This window comes from Charadrius vociferus, unplaced genomic scaffold, assembly GCF_000708025.1.
Source record: "Charadrius vociferus isolate BGI_N301 unplaced genomic scaffold, ASM70802v2 scaffold529, whole genome shotgun sequence".
NCBI lineage: Eukaryota > Metazoa > Chordata > Aves > Charadriiformes > Charadriidae > Charadrius > Charadrius vociferus.
The window spans coordinates 2404267-2425566 of record NW_009650172.1 but is presented as its reverse complement, the minus strand read 5'-3'; the positions used below and the strand labels follow the sequence as shown (position 1 = coordinate 2425566).

Here is a 21300-nt window from a genome sequence, read left to right as displayed (position 1 = left end):
CCGTTTGCAGTACTCGTTGCTCCTTCCCGTTGTGTCGGCAGCGATCGGCTGCTCCTGCCCCCCCGGGCCGGGCTGAAACGGTTTGATTCGTTTGCTGTTGTAAATACGAGCGTCCCCGTCCCCGTCCCCGTCCGCTGCCTGACCGACGTGTGGCTGCGGTGAAACTACCTAGAGGTGCATTTGGGAACACTCCTGTGCCGGGTTTTCTACCTCAGATCTGCATGACCACTTCCCGAGGGACCGGGCACGCCACACCACGTATTTAAAACGGAATAATTAAAAAAAAAAATTAAATAAAATTTAAACTCTATGCAAACAGCCTCGGGTCCGACCCCTCCGCCTTCCCGTGCTCCTGAGATCCCGCTGCTGTGGCCGGGCCACTGCCCTCCTGCCCGAAGGATGAGGGATGCTGTGGGATTAAGGACTCCCCTGAAGTCCTTAATTCCCTTCCATGCCATGGAATTCCCTCCCGTGGGGCTCGGGCAGCTCTGTGGGATCCTTTGGGACTTCTTTATGCCGTGCTTGCTCACCCCTGGAGCTGGCAGGGCTCTGCGAGTGCGTACCCACAGCCTGTCCCAGGGCACAAACTCTGCCCCTGCCCTACAACTCCTTCTCTCCTGACCCAGGAGACCTGCTAGAGGGACCGGACTTGTATTTGGCTTGGGGGAGGATGGCAGGATCAGGCCTTTACAGCGGCTGGGTGACACGAGCACCGTAGAGCTGTGGAGCCCCGCTTTTATTGCTGCCATGCAGAGAACCAGGGCTCAGCTCCCCTCCCTGCCCCAGCAGCTCCCCGGCACGGCTCTGCCACCAGCAGCACTTTCTCACGGGGATCCCCTCTTAGGTGCTGCCACAGCCACGTTTTGCAGGAACAACGTCCCCTCCTCACTGTCTGAACGCGATGGATACCTCCAGCCTCGGACACACCAACACTCACGCAGCCCAAAGTCATCTCTGTCACCTTTCAGGCATAAAACCTTAATAATCTTTAATAATTAAAGCCGAATCCTCCTTCCTTTATTCTGTGCACACACAGCTTACTGGGGGGGGGGCTTCCAGGATGTGCGTGCGTGAGCTCAGGGCCCGATCCTGCCTGGCCACACCGCTGTTCCCGGAGATGCCAGGATAAACCCTAACATGCAGCCGGGGCAAAGAAAACTGAGATGGGGAAGAGTCGTATATTATTGTAGGGTTAATCTGAGGGTTTAGCTGGGAGCATTAAATTTTCTATCTTCAACCAAGTTTTTGCTTGCAACTAAAGGTATAGAAATAATGACGCAAGAACCGTAAATCCCTGACATGTCGATTGTGCATGTGAAGCTGCACACAGCAGAAATACGCCAGCGCACCCCTGAACACTTGTGGGGAAGCAGTGTGGGTTTTATAACGACTTTGTGTGTGCATACAAATAAGGACAGATAGACACACAACCATTGGGGGTTATGGCTGGTGTAATTAGAGCTTGCAGAATGATCAAGCTGCGTGAATCAGAGTTCTCTCACTGCTTTCCCAGCCCCTGATATGGTTTCTGATCTCTTTGAACGAGGCTGAGATGAAAATTGACTGCCTGAGTGGAGCAATGTCCGCAGTGGTATTGTTTTGTTCAGGCTATGAAAAGTTGAGCATGGCACTAAGTCCATGAATGAAGTGAGAACAGGACTTTTCTAAAACCAAACATGTTCACGGAGAAAAAAAGAAAATTTACAAAAGATCAGCCCTAAATATCCTATTAAACGGCTACATTTCACAGTCCCTTAAGGGCTGGGTTTTTACGGGAAAGCTCCCAAGCCATCCCTGACACCGTAATCCCGCGCCCCATAAATGTGTCCAGCCCCAATGCTGTTTACATGTGCCAGCCCTTATCCCCCTGCCCCTGTATCCATACGGCACTGGTCAGCACTGCCCCTTGGCATCGGATGAGAGAAGGGGTTAAACAGGGACCTGGGACTTGCTCTGCTGCCTAAGGCAGAGGGGACTCTGCACAGGAGTCTGAGTCCTCACGCAGCACACCAGGCGCTAGCTGGAACACCGTTTGCAGCCTGGGGACCTTCCCCTACCCCACCAAAAACCTCTGGTGGTGTTTTTTTTTTTTTCTCTCATGGGTTTCCAGCTTTTCTTCTGGGAAGGGGGAACCCTGCACAGCCAGGGCAGGATTGATGCTTTTCTTACCACAAACTGCTGGTTGCAAACTTCTGGGAAAGGTGTCCCCGGCGCCAGCCTCCCTCCGTCCTTCGTGATTTTGCAAGTGAGAACGTTCCCCGTTTCCACGTCTGCGGAGGGTTTCCCTGCCCAGCAAGGGGATTTTCCTGCGAGATTGGTTCAGTGTTTTGGAGGAGGGTGGGTGACAAAAAAAAAAGCACCAAACATTTCCTTCACTGCTCCCCAAAACACACGCTTCGGAGGGGGTATATTTGCAAGCAGTGAGCTCCGTCCCCATCTCGGCACTGCACAGGCGGCTCCGCTGCTGCGGGGCCGGGAAGGGGTGTGGATGCTGAGCGCAGCGCTGGTCCCAGCCTAGCATGGGGTCACCCCCTTCGCCCCCAAAGGGAGAGGAGCTGCAGGGGGGGGTGGCAGCCCCACATAGGGGCAGCCTCTCTTCCTCGGGCAGCAAACCTGAGCGACTGGGAGAGGTGTCCCGGCAGCCTCCGGCAGCCCAGCGGCAGCGCTCCCGGTGCCGGCTGCACCGAATCTGGGTGGAAGAAGATCGGTTTGGCCACCAACTTGGAATTTTTTGGCGATCTGAGAGCCTAGCTCCTCAGCCAGAGAAGGTGGCCCTGCACACACCTATGGCTCGACCTTGCTGTGAACTTGATGCCGTTGGGAAGCAGCATGGTCCCGGCACGCAGGCTTGAGTCTGCGGTTGCCCGGACAGAAGCACACACACGCAGGGATCACTTGGCCCCGGGGCAGCATCATACGTGCAGTGTCCCCTGCCGCTGGAATCCAGCCACCAGGGACGGTGGAGGGGACCCAGCCGCCCTGCTGCCAGCCCTGCCTGGCCCCTCGCCCCCCTGCCTGGCCAAGGGGGCAAACGCTGAGGGCAGAGGGGCTGTAGGGCGCTTCCCAACCCACCCTCTGCACCCCTGGGGTTTGACGTGCAAAGAAATGACTCCTTTTTTGCCCTCCCTCTTCCCCCCCCCCCATTCCTGCCAAGTCCAGACCCTGCTTGTTGTTGTTGTAGGTATTTATGGGCCTGTTTATCTGATCTCGGGGGAGCCTATTCTTATCTCAGAAGCAGCAAGGGAAGGGTTACACTGGACAGCTCGGTAGACAGTATGGAGCCAAATAAAATACCAATCTGACAAAAAGAAAAAAAAAAGAAGAAAAAAAGAAGAAAAAAAAAAAAGGAATGAAAGACCCAGCTTCAGCCATCTACTTCACCCAAGAGTATGAAGGTACCTGGACCAAATCTGCAAGGACACAGGAGCGCCCCATATTTCTGCACAGCTCCACTTCTCTGTGCTCCCTGGGATGGATCCTGGAAGGGACCCGGCTCCGCACGCCCCCGACGCCACCTTCCCCGGGCAGAGAGACTCAGCGAGCAGTGCAACACGGTCCAGGCTGCGGGCTGGGACTCAGCTCAGCACATGTCGGTCCCCAAAACGGCTGCCGGTTTCAGGAGGACAGCACAACCTTGGGCAAGAAGTGCCCAGGCCCCCACAGGGGAGACCGCGTTTTAAAGTCACTGAAAGAGGGAAAGAAAAAGATATTTTTTAAGTTTCAGGTCGGTTGTTGCAGCACTTCGGCTGTGATGCTGCTGTTCGCTGTTTCCTTGGGGTGAGCACGGGAATGTCCCCGCTCGGGATGAGAGGCACAGCCGGTCCCCAGCTCCGGCAGGGACTCGCTCAAGGTCGCCCCGAAGGTCACGTCCAGGGCCAGGGCTGCTGCCTCCCATCAGGGGGCCTCTCTGGTCTGGCCCCAGCTGGTGATACAGGGCTGGGGAGGCATGGGGCAGGGGGGAACCTCTGGACACCACGCTGGCGGGGAGCAGTGGGCAGCCCCATCTCTGCTCTGGCCTCTCCAGAGTCCAAGGGCATGGCTGGGACTGGGTGGGATGGGGATGGATGTGATGTCCCCTCCTGCTATGCCAAGCAGGGGGACAAGGGCAACCCCATGCCAGGGGTCCCCCTCCCAGTCCTCACCCCCCTCCCCACACCGCACCCCACTCTAATTACCCACTCTTAAGGAAGCGCCTGATAGTTCTGGCCATTTAAGGTAGCCCCAGCCCCTCTCAGTTAGGGTAATTGGGCCATAATTTGTTTTCGGTGTCAAGATGGCGTCAAAGATAAGACAAAAATCTCCAGGTTTGGGGGCTAAAGAGACAGGAGAAATCCTGACCCGGGGCCGACCTCGGAGGAATGGCCACAAGCCCCAGTGAGTAACATGGCAGGTGAAAGATTTACTGCCAGGGGAGCTTTTTGATCCTCTCCCAACACTCGGAGCCTCTCAGCCCAGTTGCTGGCTCCCAAGTTAGACTGTCTCCTGGGAGTGCCGCTCAGATGGGAAGGTTTTCTGTCCAACAGAGGCCCCCTCAGCTGCAAAGTTCATGACATGCAATAGTTCTTCCTCAAATCTCCATGCTTCTGGAGTCACGTGATTCTGAGACCCACCTGAAGAGATTTCCTATCCATAGCTGTAGAAATTATGTCCAAGCATGGGAAGACCCTGGACCCACAAGGCAGATGAAAGCTGTAACTTCTTTTTCTTTCCTTCTTTCTTTCTTTCTTTCTTTCTTTCTTTCTTTCTTTCTTTCTTTCTTTCTTTCTTTCTTTCTTTCTTTCTTTCTTTCTTTCTTTCTTTCTTTCTTTCTTTCTTTCTTTCTTTCTTTCTTTCTTTCTTTCTTTCTTTCTTTCTTTCTTTCTTTCTTTCTTTCTTTCTTTCTTTCTTTCTTTCTTTCTTTCTTTCTTTCTCTGTCTTTCTTTCTTTCTTTCTCTCTTTCTCTCTTTCTCTCTTTCTCTCTTTCTCTCTTTCTTTCTCTCTTTCTCTCTTTCTCTCTTTCTCTCTTTCATTTTATTTTTTAAACCAAATCTGAACTCTTTGGGTTTTCACCCCTATGGCTGTCCCTGCTTGGATCCGCTAGCACTGAGCTCTGCCCAGGGTGTATTTCTCCGTGCAGCTGCCTGTGCTGGGAGAAGACCAGGAACACTGCACCCATGGCCAACCTTTCCAAGACTATCCTTCAAACAACAGAGAAACTCATTGTCCACCCCATGCCCCTACCTCTCCAAAGCCAACCTTCATTGCTCCACTCCATGAAGGCCCTTTCCCCAGTGTGGAGTGTTGGGAGAAGTGAGTATTTACTCCTCTCACAAGACTCACGTGCTTGGTTTGGGGTTAGCAAAGGTGCTCACCATGGCTTTCTGCAGAATGACCGATCCTTGTCCTGTTCGGTGGTGGAGCACTCCCATTAGCAAGCATCTTCTCTGGCAGCAATGATTCTTTGCTGCCAATTTCCCACTGATCATCTCCCATGACATCTCAGCACAGCCCTCAGGTGAAGCTGGATATTGTGGGCTGGCACAGCAGCCCACTCATGTCCCATGCAGTAGCTGGATTTAAGGTCCAGGATGGAAGTTGACTGGGACCTGGGGCTATCTGGTGGAGGATCAGTGCCTTACAGCTCAGGGCAAGTGGTAAAAACAGCCGGGTGCTTTCCTCAGTGGGACTTCATGCCATCCCCATAGCTGTGATGCTGGACAAGCTGTCTCTCCTGGTTACTCCAAAGCTAGAGTTCAATAGCAGACCTGGAGCTGCTGCAGCTCCAGGAGCCTGCAGATCAGAAGGGCCAAGGAGCCGAACAGACCTTCTGGAGCAGAAGCAGGAAGCGCAGGCTGGTAGGATGATATTTACTGGTGAGAGGAGAACGATACAGGCAGTTACCCAAGAGGCTGGAGCTGAGGCACTGCAAGGCAAGAGCACACGCTTGGGGCCTTGCTGATTCCTTGCAAAGGATCCCCAAGGTGGGGAAGGTCCTCGCTCGCAAAGTTTCCCTTTTCCCTGCTTGTTCTTTTGCATGAAGAATTCAGGTCCTGACCACCCTGAAAGGCTTTACAGTAACCAGAGAAGTAGGGGAATTTATGGCGTCACCAGTGGCTGAAAGCTGAGGAATTGAGAGGAAAAGGGATTTTTTTTCTTTTTTTTTTTTTTTCCTTAGACTGCAGCTACCTTGACAAAATTCTCATGGCCTGTAACTGACCCGCAGGAGCAGCCGGGGGGGATGTGGGGACCAGAGCAGGCTGGTTTAATTGCCTCGGCCGGGAGCTCCTTCCCAAACTGAGAAGCTGGAAGGAGTTACGAGTCTGAGCCAGTGCACAAAGCTTGCGTCAACCCCGAAACTCCCTCCTCTGCTCACCTGCACTGTTCAGCTTCCACCACTTTGGTCCCGTGTCTGGTGGAGAGTAGAAGGGCAGGCTTTGTGCTGAAGCTCATCAGCTCGAGTCAAACTCGAGCCTGCGCGACTGTGTTCAACAACTCGCCTTGCAAAACCTCCGGGAACGGAGCCAGCTGCTTAGGGCTGAACCCACCCAATTCCACGGTCAATGTTCCTTTAGGCTCCTATTTCTAAGAATGTGGCAAAAAAAGGTGGGAAGGTCCTTGTGGAGATACCTTTGTTGACCTGCTTTGGGGAGTGCATGAAGGACTTGGAGCAGATGAGCAGCAGGGAGGAGTGGGAAAAGCAGGATCAGGAAAAGGAGAGAAGGGAGGAGGACAAGGAACAGCCCAGTGAGGGACAACAACTCCCTGGCACTGCAGTTTGTGTTAGTCTAATACCAAAAGCCCTGTCTGTACCCAGTGCGCCAATGGAGAGCCTTCAACCTGCTTTTTATCCCCAGGAAAACAGAGATGCAGAGGGTTGAGGTGAGTCTAAGAGCAGTAGTGCAGCAAGGGCTCTGCTTTTCACTTGAGTGTCAGGGTTTATGGCCAGTAAAGCAGTGGAAATTCCAGGAAAAAAAATGATCAGCCTGGTTCTGTTGGGAAGGTGGGTGTGGAACAGTGAGAACATCAACCTGCAGGGTACAGGGGTTCTTCCAGAGCAGAGCGGACAGGGAAGAGCTGAAAAGTCCTGTTTTGGGACACGTACAGGGATCCTGGTTGTCCTCCGTGGCCGGGCAGAGGAGGGAAGGTGCCGGGCTATTCCCCCACATCTCTGTGCAGAGGGGCTGGATGTGGTGCTTGCCTTTCCCGCTCCAGCCCAACCAAGGGCCTGCAATTTGGACGGCAAGCCACCAAACGGGAGATCAGATTGCTCAGGGCTGCCTGCCAGACCGTGGCTGCCGGCCTGCCGTCTGCTCCACAGGTGCGGGAACTGGCGAAAACCCAGTCGCCAAACCGAGCTACGGACAAGCCGGCTCCAGGACCACTGGCTCCAACCCACCACCTTCCCTTTTCTAAAGATGGACTTGCCCACAGAGGCGTCAAGACCGGAAAGAGACACCGGCGACGCTCACACACCTCTCGCACTCAGACCCTCTGCTCTGCTTTGCGGCCACAAGCCGGGTTAGTGAGCTTGCTAATGCGGTGCCCATCATCGTGCTCTCTGGTCTCTACATGCGGTAGGAGAAGCAGCAGAGCCATCTCGGCTGCCTGACACTTCCCTCTTCCCCTGTCTCGGTCTCTGCTCTTCCCCACAGGCACCGTGGTGCTCCCCGCACGGGATGCCGCAGAGATCCCAGAGTACTTCCTGCAACACGTAAAGGGAACTGATCATGGAAAAAGTTCCAAAAACAATTAAGTAAAAGCACATTAGGGGACTTTGAGGTACTTAGGGAAGAAGCCAACACTGCCTGCAAGGATAAGAGATGTGAAATCGGCTCCAGCTCCTGGCAAACTGAGATTGAGCGCTGGCAGAGCTGTGCAGTCTTCCCTTATTGGATACAGGGGAAACGAAAAAGAAGAAAAAAAATAAAATCAAGCCCTAAGGCTCTCCCCGGCACACTCAGCCTGCTCAACCACATCTCTCAAACATAAAACCATTAAATCCACATTCGCATTTTTCCCCGGTCCTCTGCGCTGCCCTTTCTGCTGGGGAGCGGAGAACCGAAGCCTGGTTTCCATCAAGGCTGCAAGGGGGCCGTAGGACGGCTCACGCAGAGAATCGGACGTGTTCAATTTCAATGTCCAACCAGGGAAAAAAAAAAAAAAAAACACCACAAAAAACCCCAAACAAACCATTTTTATGATCTCCGCATCCCACTACAGCATAATCCCCCTTCCGGTATCTGACAAGTACAGCCGGCTCCTACCGAGGAGGTGTCTTTGGGACAGGAGAATGGCTCAGGTCCCCCCCAGCCCTGCCCTGGGCACAGACACCCACCGCCCGGGTGGCTGAGCTAACACTGCCCTCGCACGGCAGCCGGGAGCGGAGAGAGGATGTGCGGTTTTAGGCCCATCAGCTCAATCTGCTGGTTGCTCCATCTCTCAGGGTGAATACGTTAAAAAGACTGAGCAGTTTCCTCCTTGGTTTTGCGCTTCAAATCTTCCGCGGGTTTCTTGGCAGGGAGCAAACATGGGGTTAAGCAGCATTACTCATCAGTCTGTATAAATAACAAATTAAACCAGCAGAGTTTATTTGTATCACTGGTTTCCCGCATACCCTCTCATGCTAAACACAGCACTTGCACAACAGGTTGCTGCTTACAGCTGTCCTGCTTCAGCCTTTCTGCTTTTTGTCACTGGGCAGGACACCTTCTCACTGTCCTGGCAGAAGGGTCCGCACTCACCATTTTGGGAATGCAAATAACATGGCTTTTCCCCTGCCACTGGGGTACACTGCCCTTGTCCTCACCTGAAGACTTTTCCATGATACCTCCTAAAACAGCGTGACAACATGCAGGTGATGTCCTGTGAAGTGATGTACTCTTGCTTCTTGTTTCGTGGTGCCTGCGTGTGTTACCCCCGGTCTTGCCTCCTTCCACCGAGAGCACCCCAAGACAGGGACAAGACCTCTGTAGCATGGCAGCAAGCTGCCTCACACGAAAAGATCCCGGGTCATCGCAACAGCATCCCGACATGTCCGCAAACACAGGCACCGACCACACTGGGATCTGTTTTGACGTGCCAGCTCCGTCTCCCTCAGCTCTCCGCTACATCAAGGTCAATCTGTAGCTAAGAGAATATTAGACTCAAACGTAACTACTGATCGTTGATTGTTTCTCGCAGCTTAGTAAAGCATCGACACATTCAGCTCTCCAAGGTCTCTTCCCTGTAGTCCCCGCTTCTTTGCTACCGAAAGCTAATGCCCTGGGAGGTAGGACAGGGGGACCAAGTATCTCCTGCACACATCACTGGCAGTATAAACGGGCACGTTCTGCGTGGCTGGAAGTCACCATTCAGCAGCAACACAACCTGCCACCCTCCTCCCCGAGGGCAATTTAGCCCTTGCCGTGAATCGAACTGTGATAAGCAGAGGTCAGTTGGCTGTAGGACAGCTCTAAGGAATAAAGATATAGAAGATGTTGTGGGATTGTTTCAGGGAGAATTATCTGTGCAAATCTTTACTGCACATCAACAGTGCAATTTAATCTGACAGTGATAAATTCAGGTCATGTATTTTGAGTGTAAAGCTCTCAACATCTTATCATCCTCCTCTGTGACAGCCCAAGTGCCTGAAAAGCTACACTACAACCTCTTTCCTGGCTAAAAATCAAGGCTAAAGCATGCCTCAGACAGTGCCAGCAGAGCCTTAGGAAATGCCACAACAGGGTTCAGGAGAAGAAGTATTCAAGCTCCAGTTTCCAGTATCACGCACTTCCTCACTGCAGCAAACCAGTGAACTATCTCTGCCTATAAGGCTGATGGTCAAGAGGAATAGCAATATGGGAAAAAAAATGAACCAAAGCACAACATGGAAAAGGATCTTGTAGCTTAACTGATTGAACATTGGGATGCTACATGTCACCATTGTGCTGGAGCGGCACCCACCTCATCAGCCGGGCACACAGCTTCGACTCCGGACAACAGGAGCTAGAAGTCATGCGTGAAACTTAGCCAGGGTGCGCTTGAGAAGGAAGCAGAAGCACAGGGTTGAACTAAACATAAAGATTCATTAGGAAACATGAATCAAACGAGATGCTGCACTTGATCGACTGTACATGATGGGGGGAAGGGGGAATCCCCATCACAGAAAAGCTCAACACTCCCCAAAAGGGAAGGTCAGGTGGCTCTCCAACAACCTCCATCTTTCCTGTGAGTTGTCTTTTTGTTGCATTCAAAAGACTCCGTGATTTGCTTCCACGCAACCCACACAGATTTGTCACAAAATATTTCACCACCTGAGTTTTCTCCTTCAGGCTTGACATATCCTAGGCAGCAGTGCCATTCTCCCCTACACGTCTGCAACATCTTCGGTGGGTGGGAAATGATTGAATGGGAGAAGCACCCCTGCAAAGCAAAACTCCAATGGCTCTGGAGCCGACAGTGCTGAGGGCAGAGAGGCAAAGAGAAGGGAATGTAGGCCTTGTTGCTAGATAGATCATTTATTAAAGTGAAATTCAGCATTTTATCTTTGTCAGACAGTACAGAGTTAAAGTCTCATACACAGTGGAAGCAGGACATTTCCTACACCTCAGAGAAATGAGTTCTACAGTTTTTGCTATAAGTTACTACGTTGCTTTAACAATACACAGCTATATTACACAGTTAAAAATACAAGGTGTCCAAAACATTTGGCATAAGATCAGCACAATACATGGAGGCCAGAAACAGAAGAGGGAACACAGTTTTTCTCTCCCAATAAGCCCACTAAGACTCCAAGCCATTCTGCAAGCTACCTGCTATTCCCCTCCCCTGCGCTCCCGCTGCAGAGCAGAGGGCGAGGACAGGAGCAAACCCAACCCGTACATGATTCAGCTGACGAAGAGGCTCCCGGAGCCTGCTGATGTACAGGACAGCCTGCAGAGTTGCTTGCAAGGGAAGTTCAGGTTTAAGGCAGGAGCCCCCCTCCTCTCCCCACGCTTTCTTCAACCATTTAATTCATTCCAAACAGATGTGTTCACAGGCAAGTCAAAAACGTGAGACCAGGGATAGCTGTGAAAAGTGCAAGGAGTATCTTACATCGTAACAGTTCATTTGCACTTTGGAAGTGGAAAATGAAAACTCCCTAACTTGATAAGCTAGAGATGGCTAAAGGGCATCAGTGACAAGGAGTGAGGCATCAATAACATTCCTTCACCTTTGGGACTCTTCAGTCAATACTCCGGGCAGTACAGGGACTCCTTTTCTACAGGAGTCTACCTTGTATTACCCACTTTTTTAAAATGTAGCGGCAAAGTGACTCTAGTGCTCTGGGGAAGTATAACGATCTGTGGATTTAAATAAACAGTCCCCCAGCAGACCATTTCTCTCCCCTCCAACTGCAGTTACCGCTGAAGATCTCCCATTGGTATTTACATTTGGCTCAACCAAAAGACGTAAAGTGCACAGCTCCCCCCTTCTTCCCCTCTCATAAAACATCCATTACAAGAGCTAACACAGAACAAATCTTCCTCCACAGTGCTAACTGTGGAAACGTGTTTTGTTCAGTCTCTCTGTGGGCCACGTCCCGTTTCATCTTCTCTGTGCCATCATGACCCGCTTGAAACCTTGCATTTACTGTGGATTTTTTTGGCTCCTGATTTCAAAGCCTCTCTGAAGCCAGCTTGCACTCAAGACTAACTTTAAATGCCAGACTTGGTATGTTTCAGTCAAGTCTTGCACTCCAGGCTATCTAGTGGTTTACAGACACATTTCTAAGGAAAACCGGGACACCAGAATACTGGGGACAAGTGGTACAAACCTGCCCACTCTGCTTTTCTCAGGCTGAGCATCTAAAGTGCCTGGCAAAAGAAACATTAGCTTTTAATGCGATTGTTTACTTCGGGTTGATATACAATATTCTTTGAAATGCAGAAATTTAAACCCCCCCTGCATTCTCACACAGCTTCCTTGGATTTATTTGCACTTTTCAGCCATCAGATTGCCACCGACCCAAGTCTTCGCATGCTTCCAACTCCCTTCAGTTGAGCTCAAGCCAATAACTACCAGCAACGATTTCTTCTTCTTCCCTTAAAGTGAGCAGAGGGTCAGCATACAGGATGAAATTAACCCCGGAAGAGATGTTTCCACATTATTTGGATTTCATACCAATGGCTTTGGATCTATTCAGCAGTCTAATGAAGTTAATGCAACTCTTCAACGAGGATTGAATTAGGCTATGTAATTGAATTAGGTTATATAATGGCTAGAGGGCTTCAAAGACGATTCCTCTGCCCCAGGGTGAATGTCACCTATGCAGGCTTGTAAGAAATAAGCTTCCACTATTACAAATGGAAGATGACATCTGGTCATCCTCCATGCCCCCAAGGCTTGTGCTCCATGGTTCAAAGCTAGACAGAATTTAAGGCCCATCTGTGAAAAGCAAAATGTAAAAAGAAAAAAAATAATCTTATCATACCAGCCAAAGTGATTTGGGTCTTCCACCTTTCCAACAAGTCCCGTCTAAAAGTGCTGAGAAAATGTCCCACCTCATGGCTTCACAAGTGTGAGGTTCAAACACATTGACTTTGAAGTTTAAAACAAAAAGTTGGAAAGTCATTTTTAATTGGCATGCAGCATAAGGAATCAAATACACAGAATGGTATTATACAGAACGACAATTGCATTGTTGCGTTTTCTGGTTATTAGACACTAAATGCTTTTCAAGAATCACAGGCACCCTGAACATGGATATTGCTACTGAATTGACGTGTGATTTCAGTTCATAGCATGGGAGCCATAAAGTGGCTGACCCTTCCAACAAGACATCGGCTTTCTTTTGCTCAAGGCGTTTTGCTCTAGCTAAGTTGAGAACAAGGTAATAAGGCATTTGCAAGGGTTTATAAGGCTGTGGGGTCTGACAGCCAAAGATTCCTCTGTTTCTTTGGTGTCTTGCCTCCAAGCTTTCCACCTTATAAACAACTGCTAATGGCTGGTAAACATCTCTTCATCATCACACTTCACTAAGAATTTTTTCAAAAAAGTATAATTGCTTTAAGAGTGAAACCAACAAGGATCACATTTCACATCAATTGATTATTTTTAGAAAAAAAAAAAAGTTTCCTGGATACCACCTCTGCACAAAAGCATTCCAGTGAATACACCTGAACAGATGGAACCTGCCACCATATTTCCTTGAAAAGAATCATTTTGCTGCTGGCTGCTAAAACACCCCAACAGATTTATTTACTCTTAGAAATAAAACAAAACAAAATACAACAACAAAAAAGTAAACCCCAAACAAACTACACTTTTACAGTTTTGGTCTAGAAGTTACAATGAGGCATAAGCCTCTCAACTCAGAAACTCATTTTCCCTTGGTAATATCCTCTGATTACACGAGCACTTTGAAGATTAACATGCAGTCAGAGAATGTACCCTTTTAGCTATCTTTCCTGGATGAGAGAAGCCAGATCGTGTGGACTGATGTGGGAATTACTCCATTCTTTCACATTCTTTCAATAAAGAAAGGACCAGTGTAATTAGGAAATTTTTAAACATTCATGAAATACCGACGCCAGACATTCCCTCCTCATTCCTTGAACCTCTCTCCTGGCTGATGTTCTTAAAATCCACACTGAATTGAACAAGGAAATGCTGAAACAATCACACTCCCCAAAACTTCACAAGTGGGACGTGTACCATAACAGAGTATTTCTGCCTATGACACCGGACTTAGACGCGCTGAAGTTTGTTGAACATATTTTTGGAGTATTAGCAAACACTTCAGAGCTGATGTGAACAGCTTGCTTTAAATTTTGACTTGATTTTTAAAGAGATCTTGGGAGAGCTTCGACAAGAGCTTCACTATGTGAACCCTTCATGCCTTACGAAACACGATGCAGTACTAAGCTGGGAACGGGCTCTGCGTGTTTAGCTCTTCAACAAAGCTTCATCCAGTTTTGGAACATTAAAACCTGCCATTGACAAAATGCTAGCCAAAGTTTTCTACTGTTCAGTTTGTTGATTAAGGCTTGTTGAGAATATACTCTCTATGTGGAGTCTTGGCATCTTGTAACAGAATGGAGACACTGGTTAGGACAGCAAAGAAACAGAGTGGTGCTTTAAATCGTGAGATCCCCTTGAATAGAATTTGAGGTCACTAGAGAACAGTCAGTCACAACCAACACTTTTATAAGCTCCTTTTGCCAAAATAACCACTGTGTTATTTGTAAGGACACCTTGGCTTTAAATAACAAAATCAGAGCGATCTCCTCCTACAGCGCCCAGTTAAAGAGCACCAGCATGCCATCCACTCACACAGCTCCTATGAAAGCACACGCAATGCTCACAAAAGGCAACTGCTTCGAAACTTTTTGCCCGTTGCAAAGACAGACGAAATGCATCATGCTCCCGTCAGTTCACTACCCCGGCTGCAGTGTTACACCCATTAGCCTAAGTCTGCTTTATACTAAACAGAGGCTGCTGAGCCCACTAATCCACACAGCAGGTTTGTGACACCGGCTGAAGACTAGCTTCAGTATAAAATTCACACCACTTGTGATTGACACCTGATCCAACACAGAGATTAAGAGACAGATGCCTTAAGCCATTGTTTCACCTACCATCACTGAGCCCTGAATACAAGGGAAATACGCGTAAGTGAATTAAATGCGCATTTCTACCAATATGATCAAACCCAGAAAATAAGCTCTATTTGTCTTAATACCACATTCTGAGGAAATGCAGAAGTTTTAAAATGCTTACAGACAATTAATTAGTGAGTTCTTAAATAAAAGAAATGAGAAGAAGAGATTGCAGACAGTTGACATCCATGTCAGAAGGGGGCAAGAGGAAAAATGGTGTAAAAAAAAATTAAAAATCAATTTCAGACTAGTCAAGTAGTGTTCACTGGAGTAGATTTGGTGAGCTGGAGCATTTGTAGAAGTTTGGGACTTGAAGCACTGACTCAAGGCAAGACAGAGCATGTGTAGGTGGGGAGCAAGCTTCAGACAAACTTCTGACCCACGCACCTCGAGAACGAATTTTATCTCTGCCGCTATTCCAGTCCTGCACCAAGACAAACTGCATGGTGGCTTGTGATGCAGTCTGAATTCAGTGAAAACATTTCATCTGTGACGTGAATTGCACTGAGATGCAGATTTCCAGAAATGGTTTAAAACACTGAGTTGACAAACTCCACAGTCCTACAGGTTTACTTGGTTTCCTCATTATCCTCATTTCTTTATTCCAATGTGACTTTGAAATGAGGGGAAGAAGTCTTCAGAAACATGCTGGGCACATGTTTTCAAATACTCCTGATAAGAATGTCTATATTTTTTTCTGTCGTCCAGACTTACTGCATTTAAAAAAAAATTTACAATATACTTCAACAGTTTTTATATACCTAAAATGCACAATACCATCTGTTCCTTCAAGGTCTCTCTTATTCCAAATCTTGTTAATCTTCATTCTAGTTGCTTGCTACTTTCGGATTTCTGGTCCAGCCTGCTCTTGTTGTTCTTCACCATATAGATGAAATATGCGAGCGTCTCTTTCTCATTCACAGGAATATTCCTGAAGTGACGACTGACAGTCTAGAAGGACAACACGTAAAGAGACAGAAATTCTGAAATTACAAAGTAGAAATAATCAGAACAGGGTTTCTCTTCACTTTCCAAAAATGATTTTATGGCCACTGAGCGCAATATACTTTTAGTCAAACATGCACCAATTCAAACTGTCAGTCCTCATTTACCTCTCTCTCTTTTTACAACTGGAATGTGCATATGAACATAGCATAGTCTTGCTACGTCAGCAGTATTTGCAGCCAACCTACAAGCGGAATTTGGAAGCCAGAATGTCCTCCTGCCAAAGCAGCACAGCCTCTCCTAAGTGGCATTTCATGCCGAGATGATTTGGAGAGCAAGTTTTCTCTGCATCTCAGTATTTTAAAGGAGCGCGTCAGAAATATTGAAACACTTTGCTGGGTGAACCAGATGTAGCAAAGTTTTAGAGTCCAAAGGAAGACGCAATGGGTAAGTTTTGACTGAAAGGAACACTAAGGGATTTGCAATGGGAGGGTTAGGTTTTAGTTAGGGCTACCCCCTCTCTGACACTAGCATAAATCCTGAACCATTAGCTGCCTTTCCCTCAGAAAATGAACGTAGAATACATGTTGGAGCTGGATGAGATCTGCTTCTCATATGGAAGAAGCTCTTTTTTGGTACCCAACAAAGCTCCAGAACTGGATGGTGATGCAGGCTGAGCAATAAGTCACTCCAAGAAGATTTATGGAAGTTTTAGTTTTCCTTACGGTGGGGTAGCAGCAGGAGTCTAAGAGCCTCAGGCAGCAGTGATTCAAGCATGGGAGCTGGACGAGGATCCAGCGTAGGGTCAAAGCTGCTCAGACTTCACAGGAAATCTGGGAAGTGTGTGACAACTTTAAGTTAGGCTCCCTTTATTTTCCGCTTGCATAGTAGTTTTTTCTTTTTTTTTTTTTCCCCCTCTTTGGCACACTTATGGTAAATTGCCTAAGTAAGTAGTCTTTCATGGCAGGAGGTAGCTGAGAGACTATGAACTCGTTAGTTAAAACATGACAATTCAGAACTTCTAATGAGGACATACATCCACCCTGCTTTGTTCACCTTACTCCTACGTGTTCTACACCACACATTCTCTATATTCTCTATATTCATTCCCTAGTTGACTTTGAAATAGAGCAAGACAGCGTCTTGCTGTCTTTTTTGGTTTGCCAGTTGTTGTTCTTTAAAGCAAAACAGACAGTTTTGGGCAGACAGTTGTGAAACCCTCAGCTTACAAAAACAACCTTGTTACCATTCAGTAACTGCTACAGTTTTTTCAGGTTTAGAGAAGACTTTTCCCACAGAATGCCTTAAGATCAAGTCAGGAAAGAGAGCAGAGCAGATGCACACCAAGCACAAGTAGCCCAAATAACAGAGTTACAGAGAGCTCTTTCTTAACAAGTACCCCATATGGTGAGAAAGCAGCAGTAGAGGCCCTTAAGGAAAGGGCCTTTTATTGACTTAATACAGAGTCATAAGACATCAGGACAAGGGAGGGAAATAAGGAATCTGAAGTCATGGTCAGTGACTTTGCCTTTAATAAGAAGCAATTCCAACCAGTTCAAGCGCCTGTGAGGAAAGAAAAACTACCAGGGACACTTAAGGTGACTAGTAGGGTGTAAGTCTGAGTTTCAGTAAAACAGCAATCTTCAGTTAACACCTACACCACTGGAAACTAGGTTCTGTTTCTGCTTCCTAAAGGTAATGGACTGTGACTATGAACAAGGAGGGAAAGGAAGCAGAAAAAAGCAAGTTACTAAAACATGCCTTCAAGAGGGGGCTTCCATGACTGTCTCAGGTGAAAGAAAGCACGCAGCTTTCTATTGGCATCATCCCCTGAGACCTTTCGCAGAGCACACAGTACATACAAGCAAGAGCCACTTACAGGTATTAATGTCCAAGAAACGTGCACTTCAGCAGAGGAGATAAAAAGTTTTTTAATAACAGAGATAATACTACCTCTGTCGTCACTTACTTCTGCTAGCTGAGCCTTGTTGAGTCCAGGCCTAGTCTGTAACTTATAATGTCTCTTGTAACGTCGCAGAGTGTTCACTTGGAGCTGGAACAAGTCAACCTGGAAGTGATTCAGAAGAAGAGGGGATGAGCACTACCTTTAGCTTCTATAAGGCAGAAATGTAGAGTTATTTTAGACAACTATTTCTTCCTCAACAGGACTGTTCCTTGCCTGCATTCAGAACCACATCGGCTTGCCTTACTGACAAATTTAAGTATATTTTGTATTTGTTAATGCTAAAGGACCAAAACAGCCTCAGGGAAATACAAAATTTTGTTCTGGTTCACATGCTGTCAACAGAACTGCTGGCCAATTTCTGCTCTCAATTACACCTCTGCAACCTCCAAGCAAAGGGGAACCTTTTGTTCCCACAAGGTTTAAAAAAGCTCACACATGAAATATCAATTTAGCAGGCACTGAACAAATGGCTTGTGACATAAAACAGAGTACAGAGACAGAGAAGAAATGAAATTCAAATACTTCAACGGGAAGTGCACAGTTTAAAACCAACGGTGGTAGTGGGGGAGGCTACAGGAAAGATGACGAACATCATGTGGAAAATGCCATGTTTCAAAGAAAAAAGGAATCTCTGCTGAAAACCAAGAAGAAAATGACATTAAAACTGACACACTGCAGAGTTCCCTATTCAGTTAAGTGACCTGCATCCCTCAGTTTTAACCACCAAATACCCTGCGTGCTCTACAGCACTAACACTGTTAGATGCCAGCTGGATCCTCACCAATCATCCTGGCAACTAACGTAAAGCTTGTATGGGAAAGTTTTGATGGAGAACCTTGTAGAACGGCAACACTAACAGCTACAACAAAAGGTCAGGTATCCTTAAAAAAAAAAAAAAACCAACAAACCAAAACCTTGCTACTTTTTCAACACATCCACACAAGAGGTGTGTGGGCACAGCTTTGCTGACAAAATGATTCTTGGAGGATTTTTTTATTTTTTTTTCAGAAATAAAATGTTTTTTGCCAATACAGGTGGCATTTCCAGCAGAGGGCTCTGCTGATGTGGCCAGAGCTCTGCTCCTCCATGAACATCACCTCTGCACAACTTTTTGCAGCGTCAACAGTACCAGAAACATCACCAAAGCAAATACAGAACACAATGACACAGAGATTATTCTAGAGTTCTGTAACACAGAAAAAAATACCCCAAACAAAACAGGCCTATTTCCTGAAAATAAAAAGATGTTACAAATTATTTGAAGGTAGTTTTAAATAGTGCGAAAGATAACCATATATGCAAAGGTCTGGAGAAGCTTAATATCCCTGGATATCATACACTCAAACATAGAGAGACTGATCTATCTGATTTTCTAGTGTATTTGCAAAATGATCCGTGCTAGGTAACAAAGAACCATATTGGGGCCTCAGTCACCACTGAAAATAACTTATTTTCACATTTAAAAAAGAATTAGTATCGAATACTGTTTTAACAGCTCGCTGGGAGCAGTATATACATGAAGCTGTGGAGTTACCTTATCATACCTTTTTTAATAGAAAACTTCACATGGGCAAAGAACTCATGCAGGAACGAAGAAGAAAATTAGGACATTACACATCAGAAAAAAGTCTTCCAAAAAATGAGAGTAACTCCATAGCAGTTTCAGAGGAGCTGCAATTTAAAATTTAAATACTTCCTGATACATGGAAACATCCAAGGCAAAATTCAACATGCTCAAAATTGGTAAAGCATCCTATACCCACTTGGCACTTACTAACCTCCGGGACATCCGTTTCGTGCTCAGGAGAGTCACCTCCGTCATCACTGGTCTTCCTCTTTCTTTTGTTTCGGACACTTTGAATGAAGTTCTTGTGAAAATCACAAATATACAGATGTCTTACCTAAGAATCAGAAGTGGTGAAAAAGCAATCAAAACAGGTACTGTAGAAACAGCACTCAACAACAGCTACTTATACGCCAGTATTAGAGAGTACATCCCTCATGACTGGCATGAATGACTGCCTCATAACATTAAGGAATTTCTAATCTTAAACTCCAGGATTGATATTGTACTCTTGAGCTAGAGATAATTTACATTACAAAGACTAAAGGCAAAGAAAATGAAGGACTCAAGAGCTCCAGCTGAACCTGAACCTCTGCAGATAATATATTTCTTTTTTATGGCTGCAATCACATGTCAGAAAAAAAAAAACAGGTAATTGCATTTGCTACAGGACTTACTACCAGGTCACTAGCAAGAAAAACACCATTCTGTTCCCCTCTTGTAAACTTTCTGGTTTAAATAGTACATGAGATTACTAAAGCAAGTGTTTCAAAATTTAGATCAAATATAAATTGGCTAATTACCTCAATTAAAACAAGTAAACTAAAAGCAAAAATCTCTTTCCTATAGCTTATCCTGCCATAGAAACACCTTTTAACAGATATTATCTCACTAAAGCTAGCATATAAACAACAAAGGACCACAAATGATCAAAATTATTTGTTATGTGTAAGGCAAAAATGTCTTCATATAACACAGGCACTCTACATTCAAAATTACTTTATGCAGCCCACTTCATACGTTCCCTTCATTTTGAGTTCATTAGTCTGGCTTCCTCTTTTTATTTCTAAAACCTTGTATCTGTCAACAAAGAATCATTCCTAAAATGAAATAAACTACTATACCACTAGACAAATCTGCTGACAACTACAACCAGGAGAAATACTCTGTTTTTTAAGAATAAGATTATATTTCAAATTGAGTCACTCTCTTCCCATGACATGATGTATTTTGGCTGTGCAAAAGGGACCTAACCAACTGCGGAAGCTGCCAAACACACTGACTCAAAACTTCACCTTTTTTTTTTTTGTTTTAATCTTTAAAGATCAGGTCATAAAAGCACACAGAGCAGAATTCTGTTAACTGAGTCACTTCTGAGAAATTCCTTCTGTAATCTTGATGGGCTGCTCTCCTGTACCTATTTCGTTACTCGGCAAACGACCCGTTTCTATCTTGAGCTGACAGCTGTCACTTAATGTCATTAAGCGGTCAGCAGCAAATCGGGCTGTTTAGTGCCGACCAGCGAACAAGTGTGCAAGCGCCCTGTCGAAGAGCCTGCACACCTCGCCTTTCCAGGCACATGCAACAGTTCATCTTTAATAGCCTGCTTCACTAGAACACGAATTCTTACCAATTAAAAAAGTAACGTGACACCTAACTGAAATAGTAACCAATATCGTCGATTTCACCTACTAACATCAGCGGTTTTCAATACGAAACTGAAATTAAAACAGCACTGCTGCCTCCAAAGCAAGGACGGCTTGCTCCTTTGCTCCCCCCGAACATCACCTGCTCCCCACCGCAGGAGAGCTTTCCTCCCAAACACAGCTTCTCGTGCTGCTTCATTAAACCTCACGAAATAATCAGTGCCGTGAGGAAAAGCCGTATCGCCCCCCAGGCACGTTCTTCCCTTACCCAAGCGCAGTGACACGGGAGAAAACGCGGTCCGGGGGAACCGAGTCTGCCGCACAAACCACGGCACCTCGCACTCCCCCATCTCCCCACGGCTCGTAAGGGTTAAGGGACAACCCCCCAACACACGCACACTTCCCTCCGGGCAATCGGAAAACTCAACTTGCCGGGCGGAGGAGCAACTTTCCGCCGGCCGGCGGCGCAGGGAGCGCGGCCTCCCCGGCAGGGACCGACCGCAGTGCGGTGGCGGGCAGGGGACGGCGAGCCCGCCCGGCCGGCCCCTCGAGGGGGGAGGAGGTGTGTGTGTGGGGGGAAGG

The 21300-nt window shown here is 47.1% G+C and overlaps 2 protein-coding genes across 2 annotated transcripts in view; both read right to left on the bottom strand.

Moving 5' to 3' along the window:
- Window positions 1-15042, bottom strand: part of LARP1 (La ribonucleoprotein domain family, member 1) — a 109639-nt gene extending 94597 nt beyond the window's left edge. Inside the window, exon 1 of the mRNA XM_009892643.1 lies at window positions 14985-15042. Coding sequence (XP_009890945.1) covers window positions 14985-15042 — 58 coding nt within the window. The remainder of the gene's footprint in view (window positions 1-14984) is intronic.
- A 377-nt stretch (window positions 15043-15419) lies between these two features.
- The window catches only part of SAP30L (SAP30-like), a 6995-nt gene continuing 1114 nt past the window's right edge, over window positions 15420-21300 (bottom strand). Inside the window, exons 2-5 of the mRNA XM_009892642.1 lie at window positions 20086-20152; window positions 19287-19409; window positions 17512-17610; window positions 15420-15548 (exon numbers count right to left, since the gene is read on the bottom strand). Of these exons, the coding sequence (XP_009890944.1) occupies window positions 15420-15548; window positions 17512-17610; window positions 19287-19409; window positions 20086-20152 (418 nt within the window). The remainder of the gene's footprint in view (window positions 15549-17511; window positions 17611-19286; window positions 19410-20085; window positions 20153-21300) is intronic.